This window comes from Xenopus laevis, chromosome 3L, assembly GCF_017654675.1.
Source record: "Xenopus laevis strain J_2021 chromosome 3L, Xenopus_laevis_v10.1, whole genome shotgun sequence".
Lineage (NCBI taxonomy): Eukaryota > Metazoa > Chordata > Amphibia > Anura > Pipidae > Xenopus > Xenopus laevis.
The window spans coordinates 23,607,112-23,627,666 of NC_054375.1; the positions used below are offsets into that span (position 1 = coordinate 23,607,112).

The 20,555-nt window shown below is 39.8% G+C and overlaps 1 protein-coding gene across 5 annotated transcripts in view; it reads right to left on the minus strand.

Moving 5' to 3' along the window:
• Positions 1-5,156: 5,156 nt before the first annotated feature.
• The window catches only part of c12orf4.L (chromosome 12 open reading frame 4 L homeolog), a 31,365-nt gene continuing 15,966 nt past the window's right edge, over positions 5,157-20,555 (minus strand). For 3 of the 5 annotated variants that reach the window (XM_018250617.2, XM_018250616.2, XM_018250615.2), the window contains 6 exons: positions 20,417-20,545; positions 18,051-18,140; positions 16,390-16,592; positions 9,089-9,146; positions 7,538-7,605; positions 5,157-5,603 (listed from right to left, as the gene is read on the minus strand). In XM_018250617.2, coding sequence (XP_018106106.1) covers positions 5,511-5,603; positions 7,538-7,605; positions 9,089-9,146; positions 16,390-16,592; positions 18,051-18,140; positions 20,417-20,545 — 641 coding nt within the window. In that variant the 3' untranslated portion in view covers positions 5,157-5,510. The remainder of the gene's footprint in view (positions 5,604-7,537; positions 7,606-9,088; positions 9,147-16,389; positions 16,593-18,050; positions 18,141-20,416; positions 20,546-20,555) is intronic. The other 2 variants (XM_018250618.2, NM_001085975.1) reach the window with 1 other exon arrangement.

Sequence of the window (20,555 nt, forward strand, 5' to 3'; positions counted from 1 at the left end):
CAGGATCATGGAAAGAAAGGTGGGTGAAATCATGTGAAATTATATCCTCATGGAACCAAAAACTGGCAGTTTAACTACATAGGAACATTTTTTTCCCACCCATCACCTCCCACGCCACTACTATTGTTATATTCCACATGTGGGAAGCAAGCTAGGGATGTGGCCAAGTGGCACAGGGGCAGGGTCTCATTTCATAAGGGCTGAGAATCCCATACCACCCGATAGGATTTATTTGCCTCCAATAAGGATTACTTATATCTTAGTTTAGATAGACCCACGAAGTACAAGGCACGGTTTTATTATTAAAGAGAAAAAGGAAATCATTTTTAGGAGTCGGAGTCTGTGAAAGACGACCACCCCATAATCAATCAGAGGGAGACTGTCACTAGCTTTGGTCGGACATACCTTTCATACGATTGCTGTCAGGGGCAGAACATCGCTGATTTGTTCTTTTGTACTTTATTTGATCGGAATGGTTAGTGGCAGGTCGGGAGATGAGGAATCCTCGAACGATCTGATCTTTGCGTCTGTGGCCAGTTTAAGTGACAAATCAAACCCCCCCTCCTAATAGACCGCACTGGGTGTTAATGATGAGCAAATATATTCAATGCCCACAGGATGAATGGGTTCAGGTCAAGGTGGCTTTTGGTATTGAAGCACCTGCTACCTTGATCTTCTGATGAACCCTCCCTGTTGATGACATCAGTGGCAGGCCCCACCCCTTAGTGACAAGTTCAGATAAAAGGGCCCACTTGCTGCCCCTAGAATTCTGCCACAGTAGAACTGGGCGCTTTGTGGTCTTCCCACGAATCCAGGCAGGGTTGGACTGGACTGGGAAAAAAACTGGCGGGCCCAACCAGACCTGCTCCCTGGCCCCCTCTTGTTTTGAAGGAGAAATGTTTTGTGCAGGGCAGGGGGTTGCAGCTTGGGTGGTGGCCATTGGAGGGGGGTTGGACCTGGGGCAGGGGGTGTGTGGGGCCCCGGACACTGCAACCAGGAGGGCCCCATACCCCCAGTTAGATTCTGAATCCAGGCCAGGCTATGGGTAACTGTGCTGGTGTCAGTTAAAGTGGACCTGTCACCCAGATACAAAAATCTGTATAATAAAAGACCTTTTCAAATTAAACATGAAATCCAATTTCTATTTTTTATTAAAGCATTCATAGTTGTAAGCTCATTTAAAAATCTCAGCTGTCAATCAAATATTGTCTGTCCCTCCTCTGTGCCTTAGGCATTGGGGGTGGGACAGGCAATTACTTTCACTTTTCCATTCCTAGATTTTACTGCTCTCCCCACATTCCCCTGTTCACAGTTTAATTGTGTAGCCAGTGCACAGCGATGGACACCGGGCCCCCATTCTGGTGTACAAACGAGATTCTGAGATGATGCAAGGCTTGTCTTAATAACACAAAATGGTTGCTGCCTGCTTGCTATAATTGTGATTTCCCAGACTGAAGGAAACAAGATTCAGATAATTTATATAGTGTAATTAAAATTAATTTTGCTTGACTTATGTGATAAAATAGGATTTTGAATATTTTTTTTGGGTTCTTCCAACTATAAATAAATAAAAATTATTGTTGGAAAGTGCCCTAAAGTAAGAGGCTGTAAAATTCTGTTTACACTGGACATTATGGGGCATATTTATCAAAAAGTGAAGTTAGGGATCCTGACAGTCCTCCAGAGTGAAATTCCGCCACTCTCCATTAATTTCTATGGGAATTTTGAAAGAGTATTTATCAATGGGTGAAAGTTCACTTTCAGAATGCCATAGAAATGAAAAGGAGAGTGGCAGAATTTCACTCTAGAGGACTGTGGCAATCCCTAATGTTACTTGTTGATAAATATGCCCCCATATTTCGGCATAGGAGGTAGTTTTGGTAACATTTGTTTGTAACTCCTCAAACAGTGCCTTAGCAGAACCAGTAAATATAAGAGGGTTTTTTTTTTTTTGTTTATTGCAAGAACGAACATAAACTTAATCAAAGCAATAGGTAAAACGATATGATCAATACATCCCTTAAACAAATACCCAAAATTCAGGTATACTGCTCTTTTCAAAGCCTTAATGCAAGATTAATGCAAATATGCAGCAAAGAACCAGCTTTACCTTCAGGTTTTACTGTTAATTTAAAAGGGAGAATGGTTCTGTTCAATTCTGGCCAGTTTTTAAAACAGTAAGGATAATTTAAGATGCAACAAGGGCATTCATTTTGAGGCATCAGATACTATCCCTGCACATGTTAATATGCTGACATTTAGGGAAAAATAATGAACTTTGGGTAAAAAAAAAAAAAAAAAAAAAAAAAAAAAAAAAAAAAGAAGAAGAAGATTTGCATCCACCCGATAAGCATACTGTATGCCATTTAATGTATTTATAATGAGCGTCTGATGGGAAACAACCACCCAGATCCTGAAGACCAGCTGAATACACCCCACTAACAAATACACATCTCCACATTCCCACATTTACATCCAGTTTAGTTTTTGCCTCTATAAATATTTTGCAGGGGGAGTCAATCCAGCCGCTTGGGCAGCAGAACCATATATCACACTGGGATATAAATGTTCCTGGTTGGAAGATGATTTTTGCATCCCATAATTTATATTTTTTTCAAAGGTCATCGGACCGAGACTGAAAATGGAATCAGAGACTATATGGAAATATACATTTTACAGGTCTAAAGATATCTTGCAAAACACAGGAAAGAAGCTATATTTCCGGATGGCACCCGCTACAGTTTTTTTTTGCATTTTATGATGGGAAATTAACTCTAGCACCATGTCATCTGCACAAAAACAACTCATCTGTGGATAATGTATAGCTAGGAAACCCCATCACTAACTTACAAATGCCTGTTCCTATACCCACTTCCCAAATACTACAAAAATACTGGTTACCCATAAGCCTGCTCACCCTCAAACAGACAAAGGAAACCCCATCACTAACTTACAAATGCCTGTTCCTATACCCACTTCCCAAATACTACAAAAATACTGGCTACCCATAAGCCTGCTCACCCTCAAACAGACTAAAATCTAGAGAAGCATATACCCTATATATCTGATCTTATGTTTCAGGTTTGACTTAGCTGAACACCGATGGACAGATTTATTAAGGATCGAGTTGTGTTTTCCATGAAAATTCAAGTTTTTCAGGTTATTTTTTTGGTCAAAAATAAATTTTTCGGTTTAAAAAACTTTTAGAAAAACTGGAAATAGCTTGAATCTGAAAATACACCATCTAAAACATGTCAAGGTCATGTATGAGTCAAGTCCCTTGAACCATGTCAAGATGTTAAAGCCATCATGATCGAGTTTGAGTTTCTTTTAAGAAGGGGTTTGCCCGAAAACTCAATCAATTCGAGGTTTTTTTCCACTGAAAACTCGATCAAATAGAGTTTTCAGGTTGTTTCAAGTTTTTTCCATTCAGTTTTTTCTTAAATAAGAAACCATTTGAGTTCGACCTTTGATAAATAACCCCATTAAAGTCATGTGACTTAAGAAGAAGGAAAGATAACTCCGTGGGGGCAATTGGTTACCCTCCAGTGATCATAGTCTGCTACCCAAGCTGGTGCTCTTCTTCTTTAAAAATGAACCAGCCCGCGATACTGCTTGCTGAGCACCCTGTGCCCATGCTCTCCAGATCAGGGATGTCTGAAAGACTGGTATATGGTTCTATGATGCTGGATTTTTTACTTACTATAACAGCAAGAAAGGCATTAATCCTTTCTGAACCAAATTATCCAGAGAAAGGCAAGTAAGATATTCAAGCAGGCCTTTGTAACCTCGCTGGAGCCTCACATTTGCTTTGAATCCAACCAATGAACCACTTTCACTAATCTCTTAGAATAAATTCCATAACTCGACTGTCTGTAGACAAAAAAAACCCCTTCTTATGCTGATGGTGAAACAGACAATCAAGAGCATAGACTACATATAATTTTAATAGCAACCACAGGAATATCAAGTATATAAACTGATTTTAAGACTGTATTGTTTTGAGTGCCATGTTTCTGGATTAGGATCCTTATTCTGGTCTTCAATTTACCCATTGATCTTTAGAACTTCCAGCTGCATCATTCACTCACCGGTGGCACAGACAGAAGACTGCAAACCTCTTGCTGAGAGCTGGAATGCTGTACTGGTGTGGCAGTTACCACTATAGAACAATAATCACTATAGAACAATATAATGTAACTAAATTGCAGTTTTCCATTGAAAAGAGGTGTAATGTTCTTCTGTACAAGTCAGCTGGAAATCAATTGCAGAGGTTCCCCTATATATATATATATATACATACATATACATATACATATATATATATATATATATATATATATATTGGCCAATAAGAACTCTTGGAGAACAGTAATAGCATAGCATCGTGTTATGGTATGACCACTAATAGTGTTATGGTGTGGACTCTTAAGCTATAAGGCCATCTGCTTGAAATTAACATTGAGTGAATGCAGAACACCTATATTTGATGGGAACAAAAATGGCCTTGGCTCGTTGAGTATGTTGTGGGCCACCTACAGCTTGCTCTCTCTGTTGCTATGCTTTTACCTCCCAATGCAGCACAATAGGCCAGAGGCTCCTGAAAAGGGCAGTTCCCCTAGGATAATATAAACGTTTATCAGGATATGATTTAGGGTAAATACTAATTAGCTCCTCTGGATACTAATGTAACATGATAGCTTAGAAACTGCGACAGGTATAGGATCCATTATCCAGAAACCAGTTTTCCTGAAAGCTCAGAATTACCGAAAGGCCTTTCTATCCAAATAATCCAAATTTTTTAAAAATTATTTCCTTTTTTCTCAGTAATAATAATAATGAAACAGTAGCTTGTACTTGATCCAAACTAAGATATAATTAATCCATATTGGAAGAAAAATCAGCCTACTGGGTTTATTTAATGTTAACGTGATTTTCTAGTAGACGTAAGGTATGAGGATCCAAATTACGGAAAGATACGTTATTCGGAAAACCCCAGGTCCAGAGCATTCTGCATAACAGGTCCCATACCTATATAAGTATTTGCTGTAAAATCATTCAGCATATTCCACCCTCTTTCGAGCAAAGACATGCCTAAACAGATGTTTTGCCACAAGGGGGAGTCTAAACTCAGAAAGTCACAAACTCCTTACTGGTCTAGGTAATTAGCATTTTAAGATGCTTATATTCACATCCCACTTTCTATCCGCACCCATATTATAATGGGGCAGTTCATTTACAACCTTTTTTCAGTCTACACCGTTTAGAAATATGTGAATATGTTCTTTAAGTTATTTATGGAAATTGTATGTCCTGTATAAATCTCCATCCCTTCCATCTGAATGGAGGATCCTGGTCACAGAAAGTGAAGCCATGAGTTTGTCACACAGATCAAAAGTTATTTTGATTTCTGTAATTCCTAAGCACGGAGGCTCTCAATCACAAAATTGTACCAGGTATGGATAATGCTTCAGTTCACTCTTGCTTTCATCCCCTCTTTTTAGGTGTCATCAACGTTTTGAGGTCAACGTCAGCGTTGAGGAGACTCTGAAGATCTGCGGCAGCATGTTGCTGAGCTGATAAAACATCTCCTCAGATATATTCTGTAGCAAAAAAAACACAAACAAGTCAACGGCTAATCATTTATACCGTTGTACCAGCACCGTGTTGTCTAGCTATTTGTAGTTTCCTTTATTTTGGTAGCTGCCAATCAGAAAATAAAAGCAAAATCTGGACCAGGACTAAAACAAAGAATAATACAGTAATCAGAAATGCAGTCAAGCTCAGTTTTTCCTATATAATTCCTAGAATACTTTTATGACTGTAGTCAGGACAGGTTCTGGTAACGGAATACAAAGGCAATAAATCGATGGAGTAACGGCACAGATCCAACCGGCCATCACTGGAGACTAGGAGGAATCTAAGAGGACTTGTCACTTAGCTGAATAATGCTTCCTGTTAACGGAGCTGGTTTTACCAGAAGAGAAATAAAAGATTGACATCAAAGCATCTCCTACTTTGGCTTAGATAGCTTTAAGAAGGGGTTGGATGTTTTTTTAGCAATTCAGGGAATACAGGGTTATGGGAGATAGCTCAGTACAAGTTGATCCAGGGACTAGTCCGATTGCTATTTTGGAGTCAGGAAGGAATTGTTCCCTCCTCTGAGGCAAATGGGAGAGGCTTCAGATGGGGTTTTTTTTGCCTTCCTCTGGATCAACTGGCAGTTAGGCAGGTTGAACTTGATGGATGTGTGTCTTTCTTCAACCTAACTTACAATGACACTATGTTATAGGCCTATAAGTGGTTTTTGAAACAGATGGCTTGACGTATTTCTAAGACTTGTCAGAGAAACCTTCTGTTCCCAAAGAAAAAGTGTAACCAACTAACGTTTTCAGATGAAGCCTTACTTTAAACAACTCTATTGTTATCAACAATTAGCCTATTATAGGACACATCTTCCAGGAACATGCAATTGTATGCCTAGTGCAACGGTTCCCAAAATGTGGGGCTGCCCCACTGGGTGATGGGGGGAGGGAGAAACTGAACAAATGGGAGGGTTGGGTTTAGCCTGTAGGCCAGCGGTCCCCAACCTTTTTTTACTTGTGAGCCACATTTAAATGCAAAAAAAGAGTTGGAGAGCAACACATGAATGAAAAAGTCCATGGGAATGTCAAATAAGGGATGTAATTGGCTATTTGGTAGCCCCTTTATGGACTGGCAGCCTACAGGAGTGTCTGTTTGGCAGTACATCATGGTTTTTAAACAACCGAAACTTGCCTCTAAAGCTGGCCATAGATGTTGAGATTTTTAAAAGATCAGATCCTGATCGTGAGACCACGATCTTCTCGGAACGATCATACGAATTTACCATCAACTAAAAAGACCAATTTGCCAGGAAAACAAAGGGGAGCTGCCTGCTTGGCCCTGCAAACATAGATAGATTGCACTGAGACCGACAAAGATATTTTGACCTGGCCGATCAATTTCCTGACAGATGACGGCCGAAAAATCGTAAGATGTACGATCGTTCAAATCCCACTAACCGCACGATAATTTCGAAGGCTTGGACGGACTTCCCTAAAATCGGTCTTTCGGCAAGAAGAATCGTCACGTCTATGGGGAGCTTAAGCCAGGAATTTAAAAATAAACACCTGCTTTAAGGTCACTGGGAGCAACATCCAAGGGGTTGGTGAGCAACATGTTGCTCACGAGCTACTGGTTGGGGATCACTGCTGTAGGCCATTTAGAGTGACACTTGGTGAGAATGCCTATTTCCTAGATGTATCTGAAAGCCCAGCTTTCAAGTCAATCAGGGTGAGATTTGGGGGTGAATACATATTGATTATTTGGATAAAAATGGAGTCTGTGGATAAAAATGGAGTCTGTGGGAGTTGGCCTTCCCGTAGTTCTGAGCTTTCTGGATAAGGGATTTCTGGATAAAAAGTTTCTGGATGACAGATCCCATACCTGTACTAAATATTATAGAAGGGACAGGGCTGGGCAAGACAGGTACAAATATAAGAGCTGCTGCATTTACCTGTGGAACAAGAAACTGCACAGTCCTTGAAACACCTCCATCCCATGAAACCATTTCCATCATGAAGCCTGAAAAGAAAAACATATCTTATAATTATACACACACATCAGTCCACGAAGTAGCCAGCACTCTCGATAAATGGTTCAAATTGCCTGGGTGCAGTGTCCAAAATTTCGATATACAAACAGCAAAAAAAGGTCTGCACTCCCAGGTCTTAAATAAAATGTAAAAAAGTTTTATTGTAAATGCGAGACTAATGTTTCGGCCTCCGAGGCCTCGAAAAGTTAGTCTCGCGTTTACACTAAAACTTTTTTACATTTTATTTAAGACCTGAGAGTGTGAACCTTTTTTTGCGGTTTGGATATATATATATATATAGATATATTATATATATATATATATATATATATATATATATATATATATATATATGTGTGTGTGTGTGTGTGTTAAAAAAAACATATACATCTTTAGATATATAGAGATATATCTATATATATATATCTATAGTCCTGATGAAGGCTCAAGTAGACGAGCTGAAACGTTGATTCAATAAATTTACTCTTTTCACTTTTCTGACCAAGTCCTGTTTAGTGTGGCCTTTTTATTGCTGGATACACACACACGCACGCACGCTACAAATTTGAATCTCCGGTGCATTATATTCCCAGACATGCATAATACAGATTTTACACAGAACTTCCAAATATTATATATACTAAATGTCCAGTTAAATTGCATGAATTATATGAAATGATAAAAGAACGTTAGAAGTATTGTAGGGAAAGCGTATACAGTGTAAGAAAAAAACAACTGTGACACACTCTCACACATTAAAGCTCAGTTTGAGGGCACTTTGTGCAGCATGGTCTTCAGCAGGAACTATAGTTATAGATGCAAAAGGAAGAAATGATCTGTATTTTGACAGTTTAGACACATGGAATCTGATGGTTGGCCGCTTTGGGACAACTTGCACTGCTATACCACAGTTATACATCCCTTGCCTTGACAGCGCTTTAGTCATGGAGAGACAAGTAGGGGATGGAGATAAAAGTGCATTGTGGGTGGGATGATGTCTTCTTGCACAACCAGTGGAAGGATTTAAATAGGGTAAATGCAAAGGAAGATTGCGCAGAGGTTGGTTGGGGCCCAGAGCCTGGGAAGTCTAGAAAAAAGCCTAGATTTTGAAAATGCCTATTTATTCCCTTAGATACCCCCCCAAGCCCAGCTTGAAGGTCAGTAAGGTTGAGATTTGGTGGTAAACACTTATGTGATGTCCTAGATATTCTTGGAGTTAAGGCTGAATGACTGACTAATATTTACATATGTCTTTAAATTTGAAATGGGCTTGAGGGGGGGGTGTCAGATGGAGGGTCAGACCCCACATTGTGGAACTCAAATGGACCTGAAAGTCCAGAAACTACTCTGAAAGTGTCCCCAGCAGTGCTGTCTGATATTCAGAATGAAGCTATGATGGAATACAAGAAAGTGTTTTTTCAGATACATTTTCCTAAAGGAAAACCCAAAATATTCCTCATGCATTTGCCTTACCTTTGACACACTTGAAGACCAATTCAGCTCTCTTGGAACACCACGGTATGGTCATTTCCTAAAAATATATAAATAATATTAAATGTCTCTAACCTTGATGAAGTGTTTATTATTATTAGGCCTTAAGGGTGGGGGAGAGCATGTTTTAATTTAGGATGCTCATCTCAAGTTAACAACAAAAATAAGGCCTGTTGATTCCTTTGCTACTGGGTTTACATAGTAACCTTGGCAAGTCACTACTACTACTACTACAAAATATTATTGGTCCATAATGCAGTGCCATCTTTTATTTTTATTGACCTGTTATTCAGAAAGCTCAGGATAATGGATCTTTCCGTAATTTGGATCTTATTACCTGAAGTCTGCTAGAAAAATCATGTCAACATTAAATAAACCCAATAGGCTGGTTTTACTTCAAATAAGGATTAATTACATCTTTGTTTCAAACAAGTACAAGGAACTGTTTTATTATTACAGAGATGAGGTAATCAACTGGAGACAAACTTTCTGTAATTCTGAGCTTTCTGGATAACGGATCCCATACCTGTGCATGTATAATCACTCTCATGGTTAAAGGAAAACAAATGTCCTGTCCTGAATGTCTAGCACTTCTGTACTCTGCGGAAGAGTCTTTGCCAGAACTCAGCACCCATGACCACAACAGGGTCCCTAAAAAGGCAGAGTAATGCAGCAGGGTTGGTGGGCGACATCTCTTGAATTCATCACCCTATATCTCTGGCAGACAGAAGTATGAACAGTTATAGCCAAGACTAGATTACCTCTAAAGGAGGTAACTCAAATTAGGTAAGCTTTATCAGAAAGTAAATATATATATATATATATATATATATATATATATATATATATATATATATATATATATATACATATAGACAAATACAAGATTCCTCTGCACTCAACCCATTATCAATATATTTAAGACAGAGACATTTTGTGCATACTGCTACTTAAATATATTGATAATGGGTTGAGTGCAGAGGAATCTTTTATTTGTCTATATGTATTTTGTGGTCACACCCTCATTGCACCCCCGCCTAATGATTTTAAAAACTAGTGGTGAGCACAACTTTCCCTTGTTTGTTATAGTTCTACAAGAGCAGTGACCAGCTCCATGTTGTAGCTCCCACCCCCTCCAACTATAGTCAGGTGATCCCACTGGTGTCTAATAAAAGGGCAGCCAAGTTTGGGAGTTTTACTTTGAAAGCAGCTAGTAAGTTGCAGGTAAAACGTATTCGTCCCTTTTATAAAATGTATAATGAAACCATAGAATTCTTAATGAATCAAATGAAAATTGAGCATAGGACTGGCCAGATATGGGATGACTTTGACGTAGTTGGCCAGCTTAAATATATTGCAATATATGGACAAACAATCCCTGTTTTGTTTAAAGGGTAAGGCATTTTTCAGTAGCAGTATGCACAAAATGTCTCTGTCTTAAATATATTGATAATGGGTTGAGTGCAGAGGAATCTTGTATTTGTCTATATGTATTTTGTGGTCACACCCTCATTGCACCCCCGCCTAATGATTTTAAAAACTAGTGGTGAGCACAACTTTCCCTTGTTTGTTATAGTTCTACAAGAGCAGTGACCAGCTCCATGTTGTAGCTCCCACCCTCTCCAACTATAGTCAGGTGATCCCACTGGTGTCTAATAAAAGGGCAGCCAAGTTTGGGAGTTTTACTTTGAAAGCAGCTAGTAAGTTGCAGGTAAAACGTATTCGTCCCTTTTATAAAATGTATAACGAAACCATAGAATTCTTAATGAATCAAATGAAAATTGAGCATAGGACTGGCCAGATATGGGATGACTTTGACGTAGTTGGCCAGCTTAAATATATTGCAATATATGGACAAACAATCCCTGTTTTGTTTAAAGGGTAAGGCATTTTTCAGTAGCAGTATGCACAAAATGTCTCTGTCTTAAATATATTGATAATGGGTTGAGTGCAGAGGAATCTTGTATTTGTCTATATGTATTTTGTGGTCACACCCTCATTGCACCCCCGCCTAATGATTTTAAAAACTAGTGGTGAGCACAACTTTCCCTTGTTTGATATATATATATATATATATATATATATATATATATATATATATATATATATATATATATATATATATATATATATATATATATATATATATATATATATATATATATATATATATATATATATATACACCAGTAAACCCTCAAAGTAATGTTGTTCTGAGTCCTCTGTCAAAAGAAACACAACATTTCATTCCTTCTATTGTGTACACGTGGGCTTCTGTATCAGACTTCCTTCTATCAGCGTAAACCTCCTGGGCTAGGGCTTGAGCATGCTCAGTTTGCTCCACTCCTTACTCAAGTATGGTAAAGCATTCTGCTGAGTAAATATAGTGTTATAGCTTCCACTATTGCAGCAATACACATCTTCTGCAGCTTTCCTTCTCCTTTAACTACACAATCTCCCGGTTGTTGATTACCTCCAGAGACTCAAGAAGAAGTTGTCAAATTTCCAGAGCGATTGGCACCACCCTCATTGTGCTACTCTGCCTTTTATCATGAGGTATGGAGAAAGAGGCTCTATTGGGGTTCATGGGCATGGTTCAGTTGGGGCAAGTCCCCGGTTTGGTCTGATTTGGTATAAATGGGTTTTGTTCTCCTTTAAATCAACCACCACGTCTACATGTTCTCTTGGTCTGTTCATTGCTCCACCATGATGTTTGGTGGGGCCCATCAATGGGATCTTTACCCTGGGCCAAGCCCTACTTGCCAATGTCTGCCTGGGTCAAAATTTAAAAAAAAAAAAACCTGAAATGTAACATTATTATGGAGAATTCAACATTTCTGGAAATAAAGAATCTCGGCGATTTAAACCTGAACTACGAGTTAATGAGTTTACGAAGAATGACAGGACAAATTATGGTTTATGAAACACAATATACTCATTTGGATTCAGTTGCGTACCAGAGATGACCATAAATTCAAAAGGATTATTTCTCAATTGCATTGGGAAAAAAAGCATCATTGTAATTTATCTGCCTACGCGGAACACAGGCTTCAATCTGATGTTGTCAACAGTAGAGTAGGCGTCTGAAAGTGGTTACAAGCCCTGTGTTTTGGATAATGCTAAAAACCAGCGTTCTGAAAATAACATTTTTATTGCTTTTGCTTTCCATACCAATGTCATTAGTTAGAGGGGAATAAGGTCACAACAGACAGGACTTCCACTGGCCTATGGGCTGTTGGTAACCAGAAAGTTATGAAATATTTATTCTAGGCCTGAAGAATGTTCCACCTGCAAACTTATTCCCCTCTCCGATGGCAATGAAATGAAATAGCATCATACAAATATGAATCCAAAATATTTAGGGTTGGGGGCAATGCTAACAACTAAATTAGACTGAGAATGTGGTCCATTACCTATACGTTTGCAGGGTCAGACTGCTGGCCTCAGGACTAAATCTAGGGCAGTAATCCCCCAGCAATGGCTTGTGAACAACATGTTGCTCACCAAACCCCTTGGATGAGAGTGGTGGTAAATGGAACATTTTGTAATTGGACCAGTGTTGTTAGTGTAGTACCGCAGGGCTCTGTACTAGGTCCCTTGCTTTTCAACTTGTTTATTAATGACCTGGAGGTGGGCATTGAAAGTACTGTTTCTATTTTTGCAGATGATACTAAATTGTGCAGAACTATAGGTTCCATGCAGGATGCTGCCACTTTGCAGAGTGATTTGTCTAAATTGGAAAACTGGGCAGCAAACTGGAAAATGAGGTTCAATGTTGATAAATGCAAGGTTATGCACTTTGGCAAAAATAATATAAATGCAAGTTATACATTAAATGGCAGTGTGTTGGGAGTTTCCTTAAATGAGAAGGATCTAGGGGTTTTTGGAGATAACAAGTTGTCTAATTCTGGGCAGTGTCATTCTGTGGCTACTAAAGCAAATAAAGTTCTGTCTTACATAAACAAGGGCATTAACTCAAGGGATGAAAACATAATTATGACTCTTTATAGGTCCCTGATGAGGCCTCATCTGGAGTGTGCAGTGCAAGATGATTTCTTGGACAGACATAATATCAAAGGCTATTGTGATACTAAACTCTATAGTTAGTATACTGTAGATATGGGTATATATAATTTATGTGAAAGTAGGGAGGGGTGCGTGTATGGATGTTGGGTTTTCATTTGGAGGGGTTGCACTTGATGGACTTTGTCTTTTTTCAACCCAATTTAACTATGTAACTTTGTTACTCCCAGTGACCTCAAAGCAGGTGCTTTCCAGGCTTGGAGGCAAGTTTTGGCTGCATAAAAACCATGTGTGCTGCCAAGTAGAGCCTCTTGTAGGCTGCCAGTCCACATAGGGGGCTACACAATAGGCAATGAACTTGCTTATTTGGCACCCCATACACTTTTTTTTCATTCTTGTTTTGCTCCCCAACTAATTTTACATTTGAAAATGGCTCACGGGTAAAAAAAAAAGGTTGGTGACCCCTGATCTGGGGTAAGACCTACCTAGCTAACCAAGCAGCCCATGCTGTGTATGGCCAGTTTTACTAAATAGTTAACTGTGCTGCACAATGCCTATACATACATTCATACATACATACATCCATACATACATGTGGGGAACCTTTAGGACCAAATGGCCCTCAAGTGAGGAATCATTGGGGGGTCATTTATCAACACTGGGCAAATTTGCCAATGGGCAATAACCGATGGCAACCAACCAGATTTTTGCATTCATTGTTCTACTTGCAGATGGCTTTAAAAAGCTAATCACTGATTGGTTGCTATAGCTAACTGCCCATGGGCAAATTTGCCCAGTGTTGATAAATGAGCCCCATTGTTTCTTAAAGAGTGGGTATGGCAAAAAAATATGGTAACTAAACATTGTATAGCCATCTATACAAACAGCTTTTGGGAGTTTTGTTATGGCTACATATTTGTCATTACAGTTGAGTGGTATCCATACAGTATTTGAGGGGCTTTGGGAAATTTGGTGAAAAAGATGCATTTAAAACTCAGATGAGCAGTCGCTAACTTTTTTCAGGGTTTTTTTTTTAGTGCACTTAACCTTAAAGGAGAAATCACCCCCCCCCCAATAAAACCCCCAGAACTCTACATAGTCCCCTTTCCCTGCTCTCCCCATGCATAGGTGATAACATCTATAAGTGCCCCTAATCCTATACTTGCCTATAGGTGTAGAGTAAGTGCAGCGGAGCTCATGGGCGTCCATATTCCGGCTCTTTGGTATTCTTCGGGTCCTCTTCCTTCCCTCTGATAATTTCCATCACTTTTGCCGCATGCGCAGTTACTACAAACCGGAAGACTGCTCCAACTGCGCATGCGCCAATATGGCGCTCACTTCACAAAGAAATCCGAAAGAGCCGGAAACATGGCGCCCATGAGATCAGGTGCGCTTACTCTGCACCTATAGGCGAGTAAAGGATTAAGGACACTTATAGGTGTTATCACCTATCTGGGGGGGGTAGGGTACTGGATAGGGGTATTTATTAGTGGGGGGGGGGGGGGTTTGAGTTCTCTAAGGCCATAGAATATAATGACATTCTTGACAAGAACATGCGTCCTACTTTGTGGCAACAGTTTAGGGTGAGCCCTTCCTGATTCAGCACAATAGTGCCCCCATACACAAAGTAAGGGCCAAACAGAATTAGTTTGCCGAGACGGAAGTGCAAGAACTTGACCTACCTTCAAAGATCCCTGAACTGTGGGACATATTGGAATGCCACCTATGAGCCAGGCTTGATACCCCAGCATCAGCCCAACCTTCACTAGTGCTCTTGTGGCTGAAAGGAAGTAAATCTCACCAACAATATTCCAATATCTAGTGGAAAATCTTCCCAAGAGCAGCAAAGCAACTATATATTAATGCCCCAGGTTTGGGGGTGAGAATTGCAACATTCTATAGTCACTTAGGAGGGTATCATAAAATATACGCATGATAATAACCTGTCACAGCAAACCACAAAAACATTTCCACAGCTGTGCCGCTGGTTAACACATAACAAAGTAACAATGTGGCAGTGAGAACCGCAGGAGTGAGGATCTGTGTCAGTAAGTTCAGAAATGTAATACCTGTCCCGGCATCTCCTCTTTGGTAAAAAAAAAAAAATTGAATGTTTCTAATTAGGACATCGGAACACAGGCACATCTGAATAAAAACTCCCACACTGGGGGATCTATTGTTGGTTAAAGTTGTTCTTGGAAATGATTTACTTATATTATGATACATGTCACATGTTCCTGGCTTCCTAACATTCACTGGGGAATAAATAGCAACTGGCCTATATATATAATAAAACCAAAAAGGATGCAGTAGGTTTAGCAAATGACTATATACTACAATTTGGTCTAAATTATAACAGATACTAACTTACTTGTACTGCATAGTTCTGCGTGAAACGTATACTTTGGGGCATATGTACTATAACAGGAGTAATTCCCAGCATGTGGGTATGTTCAAACAGATAGAAGACCATATATCTTATATTTTCTTTTCTTTGTGTGCCTGAACCGACTCCCCCTCTCCACTTTTAACGGTAATGAAATTCTAAATTGCAGCCTCTGTTAGGCTTTTAGATAAGGAGCAGCTAGGGTTAAATCCTTGAACTGGTAAAATGTTTTATTGGCTCCATCTCTGCAAGCAATGGGTCTCATTTATAAACAGTGGGCAAATTTGCACCTGGGCAGTAACCCATAGCAAACTATAAGTGATTAGCTTTTTACAGCCGGCTGCAGGTTAAGCACTGAAAGCACTGAAAGCAACCAAGATTATCTGGTGCTATGGGTTACTGCCCAGATGCACATTTGCCCACTGTTCATATAAATGACCCCCAATGACTTGGCAGAACCAGAGAAAGTGGTTTAGTTTCCCTTTAACACCCCCACATTACCTAGAAGATGCTCGTTAAAGTGATGTAAGATGTGTCTGTAGATGTGCCGGGGGATGTGCAAATGCTTTCTTGTTTTTAAACATGCAAAGTGTTTACTAGTGACATGTGGCAAAATCAACAGGTGCAGGCACTGAAATATTTGAAGGTTCTTTCCTTAAAAAATATTGAAAAAAATTATATACAGTAGAACCCCTATTTTAAGTTTTTCAGGGGACCAGAAATAATTGGTGTAAAATCCATGGAAAATTTAAAATCATTTATGCATAATATATAGATGGGACCACAAAACAACTATGTAAAATAAGGGAAAACTTAATCAGGGGATGTAAAATTGAGGTTCCACTGTACATTTGAATGGACTGATATTAGTTACCTCAGACATTTCATGTACCAACAGCAAAGGGATATTAATTGTAGTGATATCATGGGTACAGCAGACTTTCAGAATATTTCGGAGTCCCATTATAGCCGGATCCCGAGCCGTGATGTTCCCACTTCTGACGTTGTCGTCCACGCAGAGATGAAACACCACGTGTATCTCAGAGAGATTGGAATGTCGAGTCACGTAAAATTCCCCTGTAACATCAATATGTTCCTGTTTAAAAACAACCTAACTACATAAAAAAATGGGGAAATGCAATATTTTTTCACAGTAATCATGCTTGATTCACAAAAATAAACACATAAATAATGCAGTTAAAACTTTCACAACTCAAACAGTTTTATAAACACTTTTGCTATTATCTGATTCTAATACAGGAATATCAAACTTGTTGTGTGGGACCACGTGTCCCTCTATTACCTAAATTAATGTGGTCCCCAACCGTTTAAACTAATATACAAACTCGTATAAGGACACTGTTAAAGGACAAGGAAACCTATCACCACAAGTTTTTAGTATTTCATACCTCCTGCTGTAATGAATCACTACCTTTATTTAGCCAAAAACATCTTATTTAGGCTGCGGTTGCATCGAATTTCTTTCTAAAAGATCGCACAGATGCGGGCTCCATGTTCTTTTCCCATGAGGTCATTACGATGGGTGTGTAAACCTACTGCGCCTACACAAAATTTTCTTCTTGTGAGTCATCAGTTCTAACGATCAATATGTGCATGAGCTTCGCGCTGATTTATTGTAGGAGAAACTGCGCATATACATGTTCTTGGTGTGCGAGAGGTGCATTATGGCTATTTTTTTTTTTTTTAATTTACTCTGCAATTTTTTTTGGAAATTAGGGTGGTGGCACACAGGGAGATTGTCACCTGCAATAAATCTTTGCTACTGCAAATGTCTTCCCTCTGGCAAGATTGCGAATCACTGGCAGGATGGCATACAGGTCGCTTAGGTTTTCTGAAGTTACTTTGGCCGACTTTGGAAAACCGAAGCAACGCTTATTCCATCCCATCATATTCTTGCCGGCGGGAAGGCATTTCGGGTAGATTAGTCGCCTGCAGTTGCAAAGATTTATCGCAGGCGACAATCTCCCTGTGTGCCACCACCCTAAGTTCCAAAAATATTGCAGAGTAAATGTAAAAAAAAAAATACCCACAATGCGCCTCTCCCCCACCAAGACCATGTGGATGCGCAATCTCCCTGTGTGCCACCAGCCTAAGGGTTTTCAAGAGCTAAACAGTAACACAGAAAGGAGATTGTACAGCGCTGCAAAGCATACTCCAGTTATGCCTGTCCTATAACTTAATATCTATGACAGACTTTCCTTGTCTTTTAAAACAGTGGTCCCCAACCTTTTTTGGCCTGGGGACCGGTGTAGAGCCAATTTTTTTTTGCAAGGATGTGGGGTTGGGGTAGTTGGTCAGAGTCCAATTCTGGTGCGGCAGTTCAAGACTGTACACGGCCCGGCAGTTGGGGACCCCTGCTTTAAAGGCTACAGACAGAAAACGTGTGAGTATCTGATGACAATCACATTTCGTGCCCAATCCAATTCCTTGAGTCGCGCCCAAGGGAGGCCCACTGCACAATTTGGGAACCTTCTGACACCCTTTATTGGTTCAGTAGAAAAAAAATTATTTTACCTGGTAATAAATTTGATTGGTTGCGCTCAACACCTTTGACTTTATCACCACGCCCTTGGTTTCCATTGGTTGCGTCTGCGAAAAAAAGATCTGTTGCTTCATGTAAATTTGGGTTTCAGTCTGAGCTATAGTGGGCTTACTATATTTACACCCTAAACTGAAGGTCCCTGGGAGAATGGCAGGTTGCTTTGTCTTCCATTTGAGGGATCAGCAAGATGCATTCTTGCTTCTGGGAAAAAGAGCTAGCATGGAGGGCTGTCTTGCAGGTAACAGATCAGTCTATAGGGGGGGGTGCGTATGCCAATTAAATTTTTTGGATGTAAAAGAAAGACTCATAATACAGACAGCAGGATATTCATTGGCACGTCGCACGGAAGAGACCTGTATATTGGGAGACTGCAAAGCATTGCATTGATGTGGGAATCTGCAGAACCATGAAAAAAAGAGAGGCATGCTTCATACGGTTGGAGGCTGTGGGGCAACGTTGGCTAAGGATACGACTACGTTAGAGGTTGCAGAGCATGTTGACAGATGCGATCTGCATATTAGAGGCTGCTGAATGTTGGAGGCTGTATTGTCCAACAGGGAAGGGATTGGGCATTCTTATAAGGTACTGTACTAATAAGCAGAGTAAAAACAAACAAAGCATTTAGCCCCCAGCAACAAACTGCCCATCCTAATACCTAACGGATGTGTAACTAATCCTAAAACAGTCTATAAGAGGATCAGCCTACTAGGGTTACTAACAGGGAGGAGTATTGGCATCCACTCTGCTTTCTCCATAGCCCTGAATGCTGAGTGAAACACTTGTGGGGGTACGTTTGGAAGATGTGTATTTTTGAAGCCCTGGCGTGAAGTTACAGCTGCATTCAGCGCAAGTCTTTGCTTATCCTTAAGCTATGAGGTGGGTGAAGAGGTTGCAGCAGGACATGAGCTAAAGGAGGACACACAGAAATACAAAGTCTTGCACTAGATCCGGGGGGACACTAAGCATTAAACAGCAGTAGAAATGACTGTACAAAGCTTTAGAAATGTCAGTACAGAAACCTACAGAACTGCATCCATGAGCCATACATGATCTATTGCACGAAAAATCCCTGCGTGTAATGCAAACTGCAAAAATAAGTACAATCTTCGATGTTATCCATACATTGTGCCCTGCACTTTCTTGAATTGCCACCCATACTACACTTATGTATGCCCCTGTAGACTGCAGACTGTAAGCTCTTCTGTCTAGTCCCTATATTTGACTTTTTCAACTATTCTCATGATAATACCACTTATATACCAGGTAATATTCTCCAGTGCATATACAAGTGGCACCTTACAAATATAAAATCACCTATTCAGGCAACCCTATCTCTGCCCCACTCTGGTTCAGATAATGTAACTGTAAAATTCCTGAAACAGGAATCATCTGATTGCGAAACACGGTACTGCTGCCGGACTACTTCCAAGTACAACTAGTTCCTTTTAATTGCTTTAGCAAAATACTCCAATTTTCACGCTTGCCCTCCCACTTTTTTTATTTATTTATTTTTTACTTAGTGAAAAGCCATTGGCTGTATTTAGCCATGCCTGCTAGCACTTCAATTTATAGCACAGGCAAGAGCAGATGACACACCAAATAGAGACAGAGATAAATATAGACATGCATTCATTTTGTTATGTGCTGATATATATTAACGTCATGGGGATGGGATGTTTACAACATTCGGTCTTAAAGGAACATGGCATGTGTTTATCATACTTTAGAGATTGAACTATAAACCCTGATGGTTATAAAGGCACTGGGAAGAATCTACTAGCATTTGCAAGACAGTCCATGAGCTGAATAAGAAGGAAGAGATGATAATGGGATAAAGCTAGTCAATTTGTTTCCCTAAGGCAAGTAGTGCTAGTTACATCTTTAGAAAAGCTAGGGAAACACCTGTAACATAAATTGTCCCCCAGGCCAATAATCAGATCATAATGGGGTAAAAGGGAGACCCACGATGTGGTCTTCATGAAGGGATTTTCCAATTTGGCCAATATTGGTCTGTTAGTTTTTCAGAATAAGCTGCCAGTTCAGTCTTTAGCTTTAATCAGCCTGTGTATGTGCCAAATTAATTTACTGGAGAACCCCCCCTCAGCATCTCTAGCTTTCTCAACAAAATTCCACCCATATCAGTGGCTGTTTTTGGGGTAAGAGGATTCCGTTGGGGGTTCTATGATCACACATGGCAGGCTAGATAAACTCACAACTGCCCTGTTGCCCCAAAACATAATTTTCCACAAGCCAAAATAAATGAAAAAAAAATAATGATGGAAAGGTAAACAGGTAACGTATTCCTCGAGCACATTGCTCACTCTATAGCATTATTTACCATGCTGATGCTTAGACTTCTGCTCTCGTTGTGCCCGGGCATAGAGAAGCACTTGCTGAACTATTTCTAGCTGCTCCTGAAGTTGAGGGAACTGGAAATCTGTACATTCCTGGCACACGGTGGAAAAATCTGTAGGTTC